The sequence below is a fragment of the Vespula pensylvanica genome, chromosome 15 (assembly GCF_014466175.1).
Source record: "Vespula pensylvanica isolate Volc-1 chromosome 15, ASM1446617v1, whole genome shotgun sequence".
In the NCBI taxonomy this organism is placed as follows: domain Eukaryota; kingdom Metazoa; phylum Arthropoda; class Insecta; order Hymenoptera; family Vespidae; genus Vespula; species Vespula pensylvanica.
Window position 1 is genome coordinate 4,862,136 of NC_057699.1, and position 14,800 is coordinate 4,876,935.

General features: G+C 37.3%; 3 protein-coding genes and 1 long non-coding RNA gene across 10 annotated transcripts; 2 read left to right on the plus strand and 2 right to left on the minus strand.

Moving 5' to 3' along the window:
• Nucleotides 1-274: 274 nt before the first annotated feature.
• On the plus strand, nucleotides 275-2,997 carry LOC122634545 (ileal sodium/bile acid cotransporter-like). 2 transcript variants are annotated; one of them, XM_043823590.1, is made up of 7 exons: nucleotides 275-558; nucleotides 1,014-1,340; nucleotides 1,413-1,625; nucleotides 1,705-1,879; nucleotides 2,029-2,291; nucleotides 2,370-2,556; nucleotides 2,650-2,996. In XM_043823590.1, the coding sequence occupies exons 2-7, from the start codon at nucleotides 1,023-1,025 to the stop codon at nucleotides 2,826-2,828; spliced, it is 1,335 nt and encodes a 444-aa protein (XP_043679525.1). In that variant the 5' UTR covers nucleotides 275-558; nucleotides 1,014-1,022; the 3' UTR covers nucleotides 2,829-2,996. The 2 variants fall into 2 exon arrangements, with proteins under 2 accessions (XP_043679525.1, XP_043679524.1); XM_043823589.1 differs by lacking the exon at nucleotides 275-558 and having other exon boundaries at nucleotides 996-1,340; nucleotides 2,650-2,997.
• A 337-nt stretch (nucleotides 2,998-3,334) lies between these two features.
• Nucleotides 3,335-13,099, plus strand: LOC122634539. Of its 6 annotated transcripts, none has more exons than XM_043823570.1 (8): nucleotides 3,335-3,878; nucleotides 4,564-4,676; nucleotides 7,255-7,491; nucleotides 7,583-7,848; nucleotides 7,952-8,114; nucleotides 8,215-8,456; nucleotides 8,787-11,250; nucleotides 11,284-13,099. In XM_043823570.1, exons 1-8 carry the CDS (start codon nucleotides 3,803-3,805, stop codon nucleotides 12,505-12,507), a joined length of 4,785 nt encoding a protein of 1,594 aa, XP_043679505.1. In that variant the 5' UTR covers nucleotides 3,335-3,802; the 3' UTR covers nucleotides 12,508-13,099. The 6 variants fall into 6 exon arrangements, with proteins under 6 accessions (XP_043679505.1, XP_043679506.1, XP_043679507.1 ...); XM_043823571.1 differs by having other exon boundaries at nucleotides 11,290-13,099; XM_043823572.1 differs by having other exon boundaries at nucleotides 3,336-3,878; nucleotides 11,296-13,099.
• Nucleotides 4,535-5,308, minus strand: LOC122634555. The gene is made up of 2 exons (XR_006328422.1): nucleotides 4,966-5,308; nucleotides 4,535-4,913 (listed from the first exon to the last, which is right to left on the minus strand). It is a non-coding gene; the product is annotated as an uncharacterized LOC122634555 (long non-coding RNA).
• A 214-nt stretch (nucleotides 13,100-13,313) lies between the features above and the next one.
• On the minus strand, nucleotides 13,314-14,453 carry LOC122634551 (mitochondrial translation release factor in rescue). Its single transcript, XM_043823598.1, has 2 exons — nucleotides 14,168-14,453; nucleotides 13,314-14,037 (listed from the first exon to the last, which is right to left on the minus strand). Exon 2 carries the CDS (start codon nucleotides 13,949-13,951, stop codon nucleotides 13,391-13,393), a length of 561 nt encoding a protein of 186 aa, XP_043679533.1. The 5' UTR covers nucleotides 13,952-14,037; nucleotides 14,168-14,453; the 3' UTR covers nucleotides 13,314-13,390.
• Nucleotides 14,454-14,800: the final 347 nt, after the last annotated feature.

Genomic DNA, 14,800 nt, shown 5'->3' on the forward strand with positions numbered 1-14,800 from the left:
CACTTAAAGCTCAATTCACAGTATCGATTTGAAATTATCTTTCTTCTCTCGTTCTTTGCACGTCTGAGAATAATTATCTTCTTTTTATACTTAATATATAACTGATAAATCTTTTCAAAAATGAAATAATAAAATAAATAAGTGAAATGCGATTAAATAAAGATGCAAATAAATCAAGTCAGTTTATCTTCTGCTGTAGAGCTCTTTTACAGATTTATAAAATATAACGTCAAATGTAATGAACTGTAATAGAGGGGAGGGGGGTAAAAGGGAGAGAGCGTGAGAGGAGGGAGATGGAGAGAGAGAGAGAGAGAGAGAGAGAGAAATTATTGGAAACGTTGTAAAATCCAAGTACCGTTAAATTAATACGATAATCTGACGCGTGGATATGAATATATCACACGCTTGCATCATTGAAATAACCAGAGTATAAATGCAATCATGCAGTTTATAAGATATCGGTATTACCAAGTATATTTACCAACATAGCAAAGAACATTTTATCAAATAAGATCTTATTGTTTCTAGAATCTTTCTCACTCTATATAAATTAAACAGGTGAGACTATAATTATAATTTTCCCGTCCATTTTTCATACACACGATAATGAATCGATTTAGTGTCATATGCGTAACATTGGAATGTAAAAGATCTATATTTGTTTATTTATATACACGACGCGTTATTGTCAATTAACATTTACCTTACAATAATTTTATCGCGATCTTGACGCGAATACGTTTGCTTAATCGAATTAAATTGTCAAAATCTGATATTTACTTACCGAGATATTTTACTTTACCTAACTATTGTTTGTATAAAATATTTTTTATCCATCATGCAAACAAATTAAACTGGTACATGCATGAATACAACCTTTATATAATACTGATAAACTTTTAACATATGGCTTTTATACATATATATATATATATATATATATGTATGTATGTATGTATGTATATCTGTTAGAATTCCTAATTAAAATTATTATTATATGTTTAATCATGCAGTGGATAAGGATGTTCATCCTTATAACATGGTTCTTTTTTTTACATCAAATCCTGGCGGAACAAGTTATGGTAGAAGAATGGTTTGTAAATTTAACCAGTTCTATCACATTAACAATGGAAGAAACAAAGACTATTCCATTCTCTGTTTTTATCGTTTCAACAAATCCAGAAAGCTTCAATTTTGATTATATAAGCGCATCGACCAATATTGCAACGGTTAATGGCGTTATTACTCAAAATAACAGCCATCATTTCGATGGAATACTTAACATCACTGGTATCTTCTTGGGTACTACAAAAATTAAATTATATCTTATAAAAGATAAGGTGAGTTATTTTATCTAGATATCGCAATATGAATTTTAAGTAATATCAATTGTTTAAAATTTATCTTTTTAGAACATAGAAGACAGCAAAGATATTCTTTCTGTAACGGTAGTACGTTATCAGCGAACAATAGACAAGATATTTACTGCGAGCGTTGCGATACTTGTATCTATTCTCTATATTAATTTTGGCTGTGCTATGGATTGGGAACTATGTAGAAAAACATTAAAGAAACCTATTGGTCCTGCTATAGGATGCTTTTGTCAATTCTTCTTTATGCCTTTGGTAACATGTCTAATAAAAATAAAAGTGATCGGGTCAAATTCGCTTAACTATTATTCATAGTATAATATTCTTTTCGCAGTTGAGTTATGGTATCGGATATTGTTTATTTCCTGAACAGCCTGAACTACAATTAGGCATGTTTTTCACAGGGATAAGTCCAAGCGGTGGAGCATCAAATATTTGGACCATATTATTGGATGGAAATTTGAATCTTTCTGTCACTATGACTACAATATGCACTATACTTGCTTTTGGTAATTTAACATGTGTACATATATATAAACACACACGTATGTGTGTATAATTTGTATGCGTCGCAAGCGCGCAGACACACGCAACAAAAGAACGACGCATAGCTATATGTATAAAGTGTTTAAATGATCGTATGTTTTATTATATATAGGGTTTATGCCATTTTGGGTATTTACCTTAGGCAAACATATTTTTGAACGTGGAGAACTTGCCATACCTTACGATCGTATCGCAATGTTTGCAGTTGGTCTTATAATCCCTTTATTAATAGGATTTCTTATACAAAAGAAATTACCAAAACTGTGCAAGTTAATGATACGAATAATGAAACCATTTTCAGCAATTCTTATAATATTTATCGTTGTATTTGCTATCCTTACCAATCTATATTTATTCAAATTATTTTCGTGGAAGGTGAGCTTTTAAAAATCTGTTTTATATGAATGTCATATAATTAAAATGCACGATATAATATAAACTACAAATTTTTAGATAGTATTAGCAGGCATGGGTTTGCCATGGTTGGGATTTATTTTTGGTATGTTGGTATCTTTAATCTTTAAACAATCTCGGCCAGATATTATAGCAATAGCAATTGAAACAGGAATACAAAATACAGGCGTCGCTATTTTTTTACTTAGATTTACTTTAAAACCACCTGCCGATGATTTAACCACAGGTAAGTTAGACATGAAAATACACGATGATTGTCGATTATAATTTTTCAACGAATTTTCCCTTTCTTTTCTTTTCTTTTCTTTTTTTTTTTCAGTTGTACCAGTGTCATCCGCCATAATGACCCCGATACCATTAATAATTTTATATATAGTAAAAGTAATATTTAATTATAAACGTAGGCAACAAAAGGTTACAAACGCTTCTGAATCTTTAGAGAATTCTGAATGTTGCGCAGAGCCTATTACCACTGCCCTACAAACCAATTTGCATTAAAACTAATATAATGCGCTAATAGCAATAAATATAATCTTCATTCACAGAAACGCAATTCAAGATTATGATAATTGCAATATTTTTTATAAAAGAAATTATTATATGATATTAGATAAATCTGTAAGATTCTTTATCTGTTTCTTATTAAGTTGTTATAAAGGTATTATAATAAAAAAAAAATAAATAAATAAATAAATAAATAAAAAATAAAAAAAAATCAAACGTATTCTAAATTATTAATAAATCCGAATAATAAAATTACTTTGTATTTGCATAAATATATCTGCAAGATGTAGATCTTACATCTTTGGAAATCTTTAATAGTATCATAATCGGACGAAGGTAACATACAAATTGAATCTAACAAATTTTTGAAATAACATGTATCGTGATTTAATTGTAATTTCAATAAATCATACGAGAAACTATCAAGAGATACGATGAAAATAGAGATAAAATGAAATCTATTATTTATCTGTATTATGAAATATTCTCTTGCATAATTTCCTTAGATTTCTTCTCGCATTTTGATCAAAAGGAAACGATATTCGTATAAAGAGAAGGTGCGTTCCTTTCAATTCCAATGATAAAAATTATTCTTCTGCTTACAGTTGTCACACCTGGGATTCTTTGAATATTAGCGCCGTTCGGTCCGCTCCTTCTGTGAATCAACCTCGTCCTACTTCAGGTCGTAGACCTTCGTGTATGCCAGTATACCTATCGTATGTGTATTGAAAGCAGCACGGAGATTCACGGTTCGGCAAATATGAAAATTACGTTCCTTACAAGCTTAGCTAGAATTTGAATGCTTAGTACAAGTGATGTTATTTGACATTCAGTTTTCGATAGTGGACATGCAAACGCGTTACTGTGATGTTATGCGTTACTCCTCCGAGTATGGAAACTGATTTGAAAGAAGAAGCGTTCAGTAAGGAAGAAATATCGTTGGTGTCTGTAGGGCGTATTGCGTAGGAATGGTATCACCGTCCAAACTTCAGCATCAAGAACAAAAGCAACCGTCGAAAGAATATATATTGAATAAATGTTCGTGTAAGTGATCGCGAGACGACACGCTTCGTCATAGGCTTGTGTATACACATACACGCGGGCGCGCGCGCGCGCGCACACACATACACATGCACACACGCACACACGCGCGCGCGTTTCAAGACGACCTGCATTCGTTCCAAGCGTTTGGCTCATGTACTAAAATTCGATACCCCCTGCAGTTTCCATCATACCAGTGGAATGTCTCGTAACGTGTGTTTCTCTTTGACATGATTTATTATTTTAAAAACGGTATAAATTGTAACTTCGGGCGACATCTAGCGTACGTTCATTTGATTTTGATTTTGATTTTAACAGGTCAGCCACTTTGACATTCAAATTGCAATAGAATTATATTTTTAATATAATTCTATTCTTCTTATCTTCTCTTACGTTGGAAATGATACTAGGTATTATTTGTATTCAATATTAGATATAGAGGTAGTCTTTTCCGGAACAACCTAATTATCTCTCCGTTATAACAATACTATGCGATTAAACGCGATGTTGGATATCTTACTTTTTATATAACCTGTATATTTATATATACGTACGTAATATATTTACTATTCGCTACTTGAAAATAGTTATTAAAAAGCTATGAAAACGGATAGGTAAATCCTTGACTATAAAACTCTTAAACCTTAAGTTGAATAATCGACATTGAAATAGGTTTATTTATTTCTAGATGTTCGCATACAGAAGGGCCTGAAACCTTTGGCAAAGAAGTCATTTTATTTGGATATAAAGAATCATGCCACTTCGGCCAAGCTAGAGGCAAAAATCAAGGATCTTGGAGGAGTGAGTGTTATTATTTGAGTGCGATTTTAACACTGAACGTACTAAGGGCATAGCGCCTTTATAAATTTGCTTATTCTCTCCTTTATCGATCCGTTCTGTAAAGATTTTGGTAGATTTTGGATAGGCTGCCATGCTATTTTTCACCCCTTCCCGCCATTTTTGATTGGTGCGCCTCTACGGTCGATAGAGGACGTGACTACCAATTGCACGCGCGTCATCGGACGAATTTTGAATTTTCTAAAAGTACGATCGTGAATAATGTAATGTAATACATTTAATAAAGGCCTACCATTTCAAGTACGTGTAACGGGCGATGTCATCGATTGGATTCGTTGCGTTGTCTTAGGAAGATAGGAGAAAGATCGATCGTAAAAATAGAAAGTTTCGAATTCCTTCTAGTTTGCACTTGGAAGGGAATCTCTTCGAAGGAGGCGGCCTTCTTTGAACTCGTTCGCAAATCTATTCTTAGCGAGTTTCTTGCTCCTTAGACTCGGGTGAATGCGCAATACTATACACGAGAACGAACGTTGACATTTATTATGGTATTGCCCGAGCTTAATACGAAAAATCAAAACGTACGTATATACGTGAATGAAAAAGACAGAAAAACAGAGGGAGAATGACTTCTTATTATCCTATGCGAACACGCCATTGCGAATGCTTGCTCCTCTCTGTAGCGACATTTGTCGTATATCGTCGTCATGGAACGAGGAGAGAGAAAGAGAGAGAGAGAGAGAGAGAGAGAGAGAGAGCGAAGAGGTGTGCGGAGAAAAGGGAGAATCGAACCGTCGCGGCCCGAGCGCGGGCTCCGCCCCGAAAGGAAGCGCGGGGCTACTCGCAACGTTGCACTCCGCAACGAGCTTGACCGACCGACCATTCTCAACGATCGCTCTCTAATTCCTCAAAGTAAAATCAGAAATACGCGTTACGGGGACAAATTTGTTCATCCTCCAAGTAGATCCCAAGCGGGCCGCAAACGACGATATCGTGTATGGTAAGACCGTTGATTTTCGCGCCATCTTTAGTCGTTCATGCGAAGTTAAGTCTTTTCTCGTGGAGATGGCTCCCTGGGTGTACGTATACGTACGTGTGCATGTTTTGAACGTGTGCGTTCGAAAAAGAGAAGCATGGCGATGCTCGGGTGGGGGTAATGAACGAGAAAATACGCTAGGGCTGTTTGTAACAGAAAGCGAGCATGACGCTCGTGCGAGGAACGAAAAATGGGTAGACGAAGCCGTGTTCTCCGTCATCTTCGGCGAAGATCAGCGGACGCGGACACAAAGCGCCGCCACCAGGCACCCGTGCTAAGCTGTTAACGGCGAATGGCCATTTTGTGCGTGACAGTTCTCTCCCGCGAAGCAAGAATAACAACGACATTGCATCTGCCCAAACGATCTCGCGCATATTCATCGGGAATTTCACTCCTACACATTTTGCAGTTAAAATCGTCGTCGTCGTCGACGTCGTCGTCGTCGTCGTCGTCGTCGTCGTCGTCGTCGTCGTTGTCGTCGACGTCGTCGTCGTCGTCGTCGTCGACGACGACGACCGCAGTTTTGCCCGGTCTCTTTTTAACAACGATTTTCACGCGCAAGTCTGCACAACTTCAAAAACTGTATATTTGCGCGCGCGTTAACGTATTTATCATGAGAAGTCGGTGATATTGTAGATATTTTGTAGACACGATCAGTGTCTTATTTTTGAAGTAACTTTGTTTGCAAAACTCGAGCGTGTTTCTGCGACACGCGCCTTGACAGCAAACCCTTCCTTTCCTCTCCTTCATCCCCCCTTTTTATCCCCCGTCTTTTTCTCTTTCTCTTTCGCCTTCCTTACTGCTCTTTCTGTTCCTCTTATTTCTTCTCTTGCTTCTTCTCTTACCAAACGTGAATCTTACGACGAACATTCGCTCCTTCTCGAAAAATAACAACTTCTCCTTTCAAAATAAATTTCACTCTTACGAGGATCGGTAAGGAGCACGTGTCTCTCGTGTGTGTTGTGTTACGTGCTACAAAAAAATGTGAGACACGTATTGTTCGAAACCCGTGTGTATTATGTGCTGCATTAGGACTACCATATTAACCGCACCAAGTTTTAGCGTCAATGACATACGCGTTCTGTATTTCTCTTGGTGCCATTCTTGAGAACGTTCGATCCGAAAATTACTTTCGGTTTCCGACGTACTTTTCATCGCGTACATCGCTCTGTCTGAGGAAGACTGTTGTGCTTGGAATATCGTTTGAAGTCGGCTCAAAACAAAACACTGGACGATTGTTCTGTGTCAGGAAAAATTGGTAAAGGCACTTGGCTTACATAGTCTCCTATCTCCTATCCAATTTTGGATATATCTCGAAGAATTTCTATCGCGTAACGTTATAAAGGAGGCATACCTGCAGTTTGTTGCTTTTCCCTTTGAACGCATCAAAATCTTAATAATTTATATAAAAGTTTTACCTCCGTCATGATACTGCATCCATAACAATGCATTGCAACAAATATTTAGTAGTTGGAAATGTTATAAATCGAAAAAAAAAAAAAAGAAAAAAAAGATCTATTATATGTTGATAGTTCCTTTCTGTTTCAGGTGATAGAATTATTTTTAGTGCGCACCGTTAGTCTAGTTGTCACAGATCGTATAGATAGAATTGGTCAAGTTCATTGCGAAAAGTATAAATGGGGTTGTATCAGTGGAGGCAGCGGGGGAACCCCCTCGCTGAGGAGCACGGAAGTTCCAACTCCGACACCTCCTATGCCATTTTTAAGTTCTGAGTGTCCTTTGTATAATACGACCAATCTGCAGGGTCACACTACCCAAAGATCTGTAAGTTGGAATAAAAAATAATAGAAATGTTTAATCGTACGCGCACGCGTATAATATCATATTGATGTTTCTCATATTCGCCGTAATATAGAAATCGCGGACGGATGCAATGTTGGAACGTGCTCTGACTCAACCACAGCATTGTTCCGTGGATCCGCTTGACAACGCCCTGAGCTGGGGAATACCTATCTGGGCAACCGATAAAATTCAGGCTTGGCTCGATAAGATCTATGCATCTCTTAAAGATACTAATAGTTTGAAACATCTACAAGGAACAACGAGCAGGCATAGGTTCGAAAAAGATCTTAAAGTCAAGCATTTGAAAGAGTCATATGTCAAGTTTGAATCTTTCCACAGGTAAAATTGACTCCTATTAAATGTGATATGACATATATTTTAACGGACATTTTTCTGTTAACAGCCATTATTTCTTTGATAATAACGAAGCTTTCTTCTGCAGAGATACAAGACCTGTATTTTTGGAATTATCAACGTGGCCAACGTTGAACTTTGACGGCGATCCAGGAACTTGTCCTTTTGACGCAAAGAGGAGAGAGAAACTTGAAAATAAAACAAATAAGGAGGTTAAAGAAAACAGAGAAGCTATTGCAAATAAAAAAGAAGTATGCTGCCGTAAACTCATAGCATTTTTAGTTTGTGTGTGTGTGTTATATACTAGAGTAGCCACAAAATTTAATGTTTTATAATCTTGCGTATTGTCAGGGTAAAGAGATGACTCGACGACCACGTACCACTGCAGCTCGTGCTCGTAGAACAGAACAATTAGGAGCTGGTTATTGTGAAATATGTCGAATAGATTATCGTGATCTAACGAAACATGTACAAAGTGATCAACATTCGAATTTTGTTCAAAACGATGACAATTTTCTCTCTTTGGATACATTAATCAATACAAGTGCCAGTGTAGAGGCATTTTTGAAACTGAACAGAACAAAAGATATCGGGTAAGTAGGTTTTTATTTTTGAATTCTATTCTCTCTCTCTCTCTCTCTCTCTCTCTCTCTCTCTCTCTCTCTCTCTCTCTCTCTCTCTCTCTCTCTCTCTCTCTCTCTCTCTCTCTCTCTCTCTCTCACTCTCACTCTCACTCTCACTCTCAATCTTTTGATCTAGTTAATCAAAGGATTGAGTATTGTTATCTATGGTATGTTGTTTGTAATTAATACTCTATTTATTATATATATTTTAAATGTGTAAAGTAATGTGAGAACATTTTGTAATCTATCTTGTTTTTCTTTTTCTTTTTTTTTTCCCCCTTTTTTTTTTCTTTCCAATAGAGAAGAATGCAATATATATCCAACTGAAGATCGTACTCTTCGCGATGTACTGCCAGAGGAAAAGGTCACTAAACATGAAAAGACTTTAAATAATTTTTCTGTACAAGGAATAGACATGGTGCAGTGCAATGGAACGAGAAGAAATCTTAATTTAAAATTAAATTCTCCTCACAACTTGCGAACGCGTGCAAAACACGAAAGTGGACATTTATTGAGATCAAAGGGTAGCCCTTGGCACGAAGTCGATAAGAACGAAAAATTTTATGACAGATTCGAGGGTTTTACTATAAAAAAGAGAGCGAAGGGAACCATTTGGATCGAAGAAGAAGATCCGGAAAATAAATACTCGCAAGCAAATGACATTAAAAACTCTGACCAAGTAGATTATAATAATATTAAATCGCCGGGAAAAGATGTAAATGGCATCAATCAACGTGGGTATGGGGATAATAATTCTGTAAATAAAAGACATAATGGTACAGATAATCAGGATATTAAAGAATTAGATGGAAGGGTTCCAACTAATGAACAAAATGTTGTGTTTAATCCTGAGCTTCCTTCAAAGAATGCAAACGATGTAAATGTTAATATTCACGGAGAGATTAATGAGAATAGAAGATCTACTTTGTTAAAAAATAATGTAAATATAAATGGCTTATCTGATAAGAATAATCGTATCGAATCATGGAAATCTATAGACGGTAAAGTAAAGTTTGATGGTGTAAAGCACGAGTTGGAATTACAAAGAGTCCGATCAGACGATGAAAGAGTTGGGAATGATCGTAATGAGAAGGGATCTGAAGTAGTTTGTAATAATGGCCATACGGAGAACAACCAAAAAGAATTTAAAACGTTACAATGTACGGAAAAAGAATTAGGTTGTGAGAAACTCCGATCGCCTAGAGCTGGTAGAAGGGGTGGTAGAAGTTTTCGCGGACGTCATAGATTGTCGGTCGAAGAACGGCTGATCGAGGATAATCGTGCATATTACAAAGTCGAAGTATTAGGAAGTAAGTTACGATCGAGCACGTTACCAGGCAATAATAACGCATCAAATCCTACAATTAAGGATGCGGACGAGGGTGAAAAGAAGGAACAGCCATCCAGTGAAAAACCAGTCGTCGTAAGATTCAAACGCGTAAGAAAATCTGAACTCTCCTTGCTCAGCGACGAGGCCGAGTCTTTCATGTTTGGAGAACCTAAGCGCGATGACACCAGCGAAGTTAGCGACGAAGAACAAGCCAGCATTTTACCGAGAGATACCGAAAGCGAATACAACGAGACTGTCAGTTCCGACATACTTAGTTCGAGTTTGGATTCCAGTCCTCGGATAAAACAAGAGATTTTGGAAGAAGATTCACAGGATTCTGTAAATCTTGGCAGAGCGAGGAAAAGAAGACGGACACAGGCAGAGGCGCTTATCAAAGACAACGCTGATTACTACAAGTTCGAGACACCTGGCAGTAGACTGAGATATCAGGCACCTTTAACGGGGGTCAAGGTACCCATTAATCCCGAGCATATAAGCAAGGAAGTACGGTCTGACGTTAACGGTGGAGAAATTGTAGAGAAAATATATCCGTCCAAACCTTCGGCAGAAGTTGAAAGAATGCAATTTTCGTTCGAAGTAGTACCAAAATCGGAGCCGTGGTATCAAACCTATCAACGGCAAGACGAAGGCGCCGAATTTTGGCATTATTTTAGCGATGGAGATACAGGAAGGCCGTTCCTTTTGCCCTATGAAATAGAAAACTTCCATGAGACTATACTGAGGAATCAGGCGAAGAATGAAAACAGGAAAAAAGGTAGAGGTCGTAGTATGGGCTGCGTCGGACGGTCGCCTAGAAAAAGTCCACGTTGTCATGCATCGACGTTGGCTATAATGTCTACGATCATAAGAAAAAGGGAACAGCAGCAACTCTCTTCAAATTTGTGTACGATAGAAGAATACCGATCTCCTAAATCGCAGATTGATAGTGCACCGAAAGCAGATACAAAAGCGGATTTAAAATTGGATTCAAAGACGACCGACATCGATGAAGAACTGAAAGAAATCGCGAAAAATATCGATGAAATGCTTAATATGAGAGACACCTTGGAAATAGAGGATGCGTTTGAAACCGATAATGCGCAACTCGAGGGGCTAGAGGAGGAGGATGATTTCATCGAGTCAAATGTACCGAAAGGTCCTCCGGCGAATCTGTTGGAATTACTGGACAATTGTCATGAACTCGTACCGTGTATAGAAAACTCATCGTGCGCAAGCTCGGAGTGTGGCGAAGGAAATGTCGAGTCGCCCTTAAAACGACGTAAGAAGAGAAAAAATAGAACGGGATGGCCTGGAATTAAAATACGAAAAAAGTTACAAAATAAGATAATTATAGGCTCGTACAACGGTGGTCAGGGAAATTTCAAGAGAGGAGAGTTATCAAGAGAGAAAAGTGTTGGTCTGTTTGAAGGAAATGCCGCCGCCGCCGCCGCCGCCGCCGCCGCCGCCGCCGACGCCGACGCCGACGCCGACGCCGACGCCGACGCCGACGTGTCTTTACGATTGATGGCAGATACACGTGCAGAAATAGTTTTATCGAATGGTAGTACAATGTCATCTACTACTAGGTACAATGAAAAGACATCAATCGATAAAAAAAATAATAAAAGCACGCCGGATGATTGCGATGATTCCAGCGTATCTGCTAAAGTATCTCTTAAAACGTGTCCCAAAACGTGTCCTAAAACGTGTCTTAGCACGACCGTGATTAGTAAAAATAAAAGTATGGACAATAGCAGCGGTGTCAAAAATTGCACCGCCACTGACGAGTTGAAAATTCCTAAGGTATTTAGCGAGGCGCAAAGAACTTTGTCGGATAAGAATTTTACGTTGGACATAGAAGAAGAAGTATCGGAGAACGATCCTGGAAACGATGAAAATCACGAGAATGTATTTAGGAAAGATGTTAACGGTGTTATAATGTTAGAACGACCATTCATCGCGAAAACGGTCGTAAAGAAACGTCCGCGCATAAACACATCCTCGGAGAGCTGCGAATCGCGTACCGAGATCGAAAATCATGACATTTTGTTGTCTAGGAAAGACATAGATTCTGGCATAGTGTCGAGAAAGCATCATGGCTCCAGCGAAGTGTCTAGGCTAGGACGTCAACAAACTCATTCGGAAAATTCTAATATCGATGTAGACGCTCATAGGAGTGTTTACAGAAGGAGTAAGGTAGGAGTGGTAACGTCTAGGAAACGAGTTAACACGAGGAAACAACGACGAAGGAATAATAACGTTCCCTCGGAATCCGTATACGAGAGCGAAAATTGTAAGAAGGAGTCTTATTTGAGTATTACTTGTAAGAAGCAAGAAACTATGAAGAGTGCGAAGAAACAAAGAGACGAAACGATAGGATCCTCGATGGACGTACAAGACTCGGCTGAATTGGAGTGCGCACTGTCGGAACGTAACACGCCTACCACCACCACCACCGTCGTGCCGCCTTCCGATTTACAACAAAGACGTTCGAGCATCGAGTTTCAGCCGGTAGTTAGAATGATGAAGATAGACAATCCAGTTGACATGGATCACAGTATTTTGTCGGTGACTGTAGCGAGTAATAGAAGATTAAGAAGTTCCAATTCTCATAGACCGAACGCTCAGCCACCGCGAAAACGTTTGAAAACTGCTCGTGGACAATTTGGAAGGTGGCTAAAGAGTAGCTGAAATCTCGAATAAATCGCGCCTACGCTACCGCGAAATTTCGAAATTGAAGTCCTCTTTTATGCCGTTTCTTCTTCTTCTTCTTCTTCTTGCCACCAAGAGGCGCTGGAATTTTGAAATTTTATTTACCCATGTAAATTATGTGTAATATAGTATTCGTCTATGTAGTATATAGTATTTAACATTACTGACACGTAAAATCGTAGTAATACCCTTACTTGATATCTCTTGACGGTACACGCGACATCGCGTCGTCAAACTTCTTGTACATTCGTCGAATGCGGTCTTGGATGTTCTCGGAATTAATGTGAGTTTCTTTTTTCTATACGCGTTATCTATTCCCTCCCCCTACCCCCCTCCCAACGCTCGTTTCCACTCTCACAGCGGCTTTTTCGTTTATATTATAATGTTTGTAACAGGTACAAAGATATTCCATGTATTATATAAACGGTATTTCTGGAACATATGTGACTAAAGAGAAGAGATTCTTTAAGTGCACGAGACTGCATACAGCTTTATAATATGTATAATCATATTCTGTTTATGCTTCGCATTATTCAAGGTAACATTGTAAATCCTCGGAGGAAAACAAAAACAAAACAAAACAAAAAAAAAAGGAAAAACCCTAATTATTTTATTTCAAGTGGAAATATGTAAGTTTCTCGTGAGTTCAACAAGAAAAATTATTATTAAAGATACGAATTTTTCAATAAAGTACTGTTCTTTCTTTTTCGACCGATTCCATCCTCTAAATTTTAGCTTTTTACCACCGAGGTAAGCGACGAAATGCGAGTTAATTTAAAGTTCGATTATTTCGTCAATGTCAATGAGACTTTATTCTTTATTTTTGTCTACTACATATCAACGATAGAGATTCTTTATCGATTCATACGAGTCCTTCGCGTTCTTTAAACGACTTCTTTAAATCTGATAGTTTCTTCTGCCTTTGTCGTTTCTTTATTAACATCTTTTTACCAAGCACGCGTTCTTGACTTTCGATCGATTGATCACCATTTAATAAATTGTCCAGTTTGGTGATCATTATCTCTCGCGCGCGTTTCTGATTAATCCATAAACTTCTCGTTTCATGGCATTTTACGACGATCCCCGTCGGTTTATGTTTCAAAGTTACAGCATTGTTTGTTTTGTTAGTTGCTTGACCACCTGGACCGCTTCCTTTTACAAATCTTTCCTCAAGTTCGTTCTCATCGATAGTCGGTACTTTCGAATAATCCAAATAACGTTTAAACGATTTCAGACGTACTTGATTGTAGAAACTTGTACGTTGCGCATGGTGAAGCTTCGTTTCCTTATCCTTCTTGCAACAACTAGGTATATGAAAAAGAAGTATTTTTTTATCGATGCATTGAAATACGTCATAAAATAATGAACGTTTACTCAAAATTGATGCTACGCGTGAAAATAAAGCATTAACGTGTATATTCATTTTGAACGTATCTTATTTTGATAAATTTTCGTAATGTACCTTTTAGGTTACATTACTCTTCGACTTTTCAATAACATCAATCCTTTCTGAAACATAAGCATATAAAATAGTAACGCGATAACGTTGCAGTGATCAACATTCAATTTTATAAATTACGCTTTGCTTACATTCGTTTCAAAATAATATTCCTAACAAGAATTCTTACGATAAAATTACCTTCAATTGGAAGTCGATATCTGCCGCTTCGGTCAGAGTTTTATTTTCTCTAAACTCTTCTCGTATTTTCTCTCGATAATATTTTTTATCCGTAAATCTTAACTGTTCACCGTAACGTAATAAATCTTTATAAAGTTTTAAAATTGTAATTCTCATATTGTAGAATTTATTATTATATTATCACAAACATATTACGAGAGTAGTGCCATATGCCAAATTTGCTATTTAATTATAACTTACGAAATTTACGTTTCATCGAAACCTCGGGAAAACGAACTCGTGTCCCTCGCACGATTGCGACGCATCAATAGCACGTAATCGTACTGCTTTGCTATCAGCGCTGCGATCGATTGTGCCTGATTATGTGTACTATATATCACATGATCAAACGTGAACGAAATTCAAACTACTTTGTTTATTACACTTGGATCTTCTCGCGCGAGATACTAATGTCAATTAAAAAATGAAAACAGATTTGATCTTTCATGTTGTTTTATAGATAACTAAAAGATGATCTATATAAATAAGTCCCCTTCTTAAAATACAATTTTATATGTCATATATTTCTATATATATTCGCTGAAAGAACTGAAAATAAAGGGGAAAACAAAATAAACATATACGAAGTAAAAC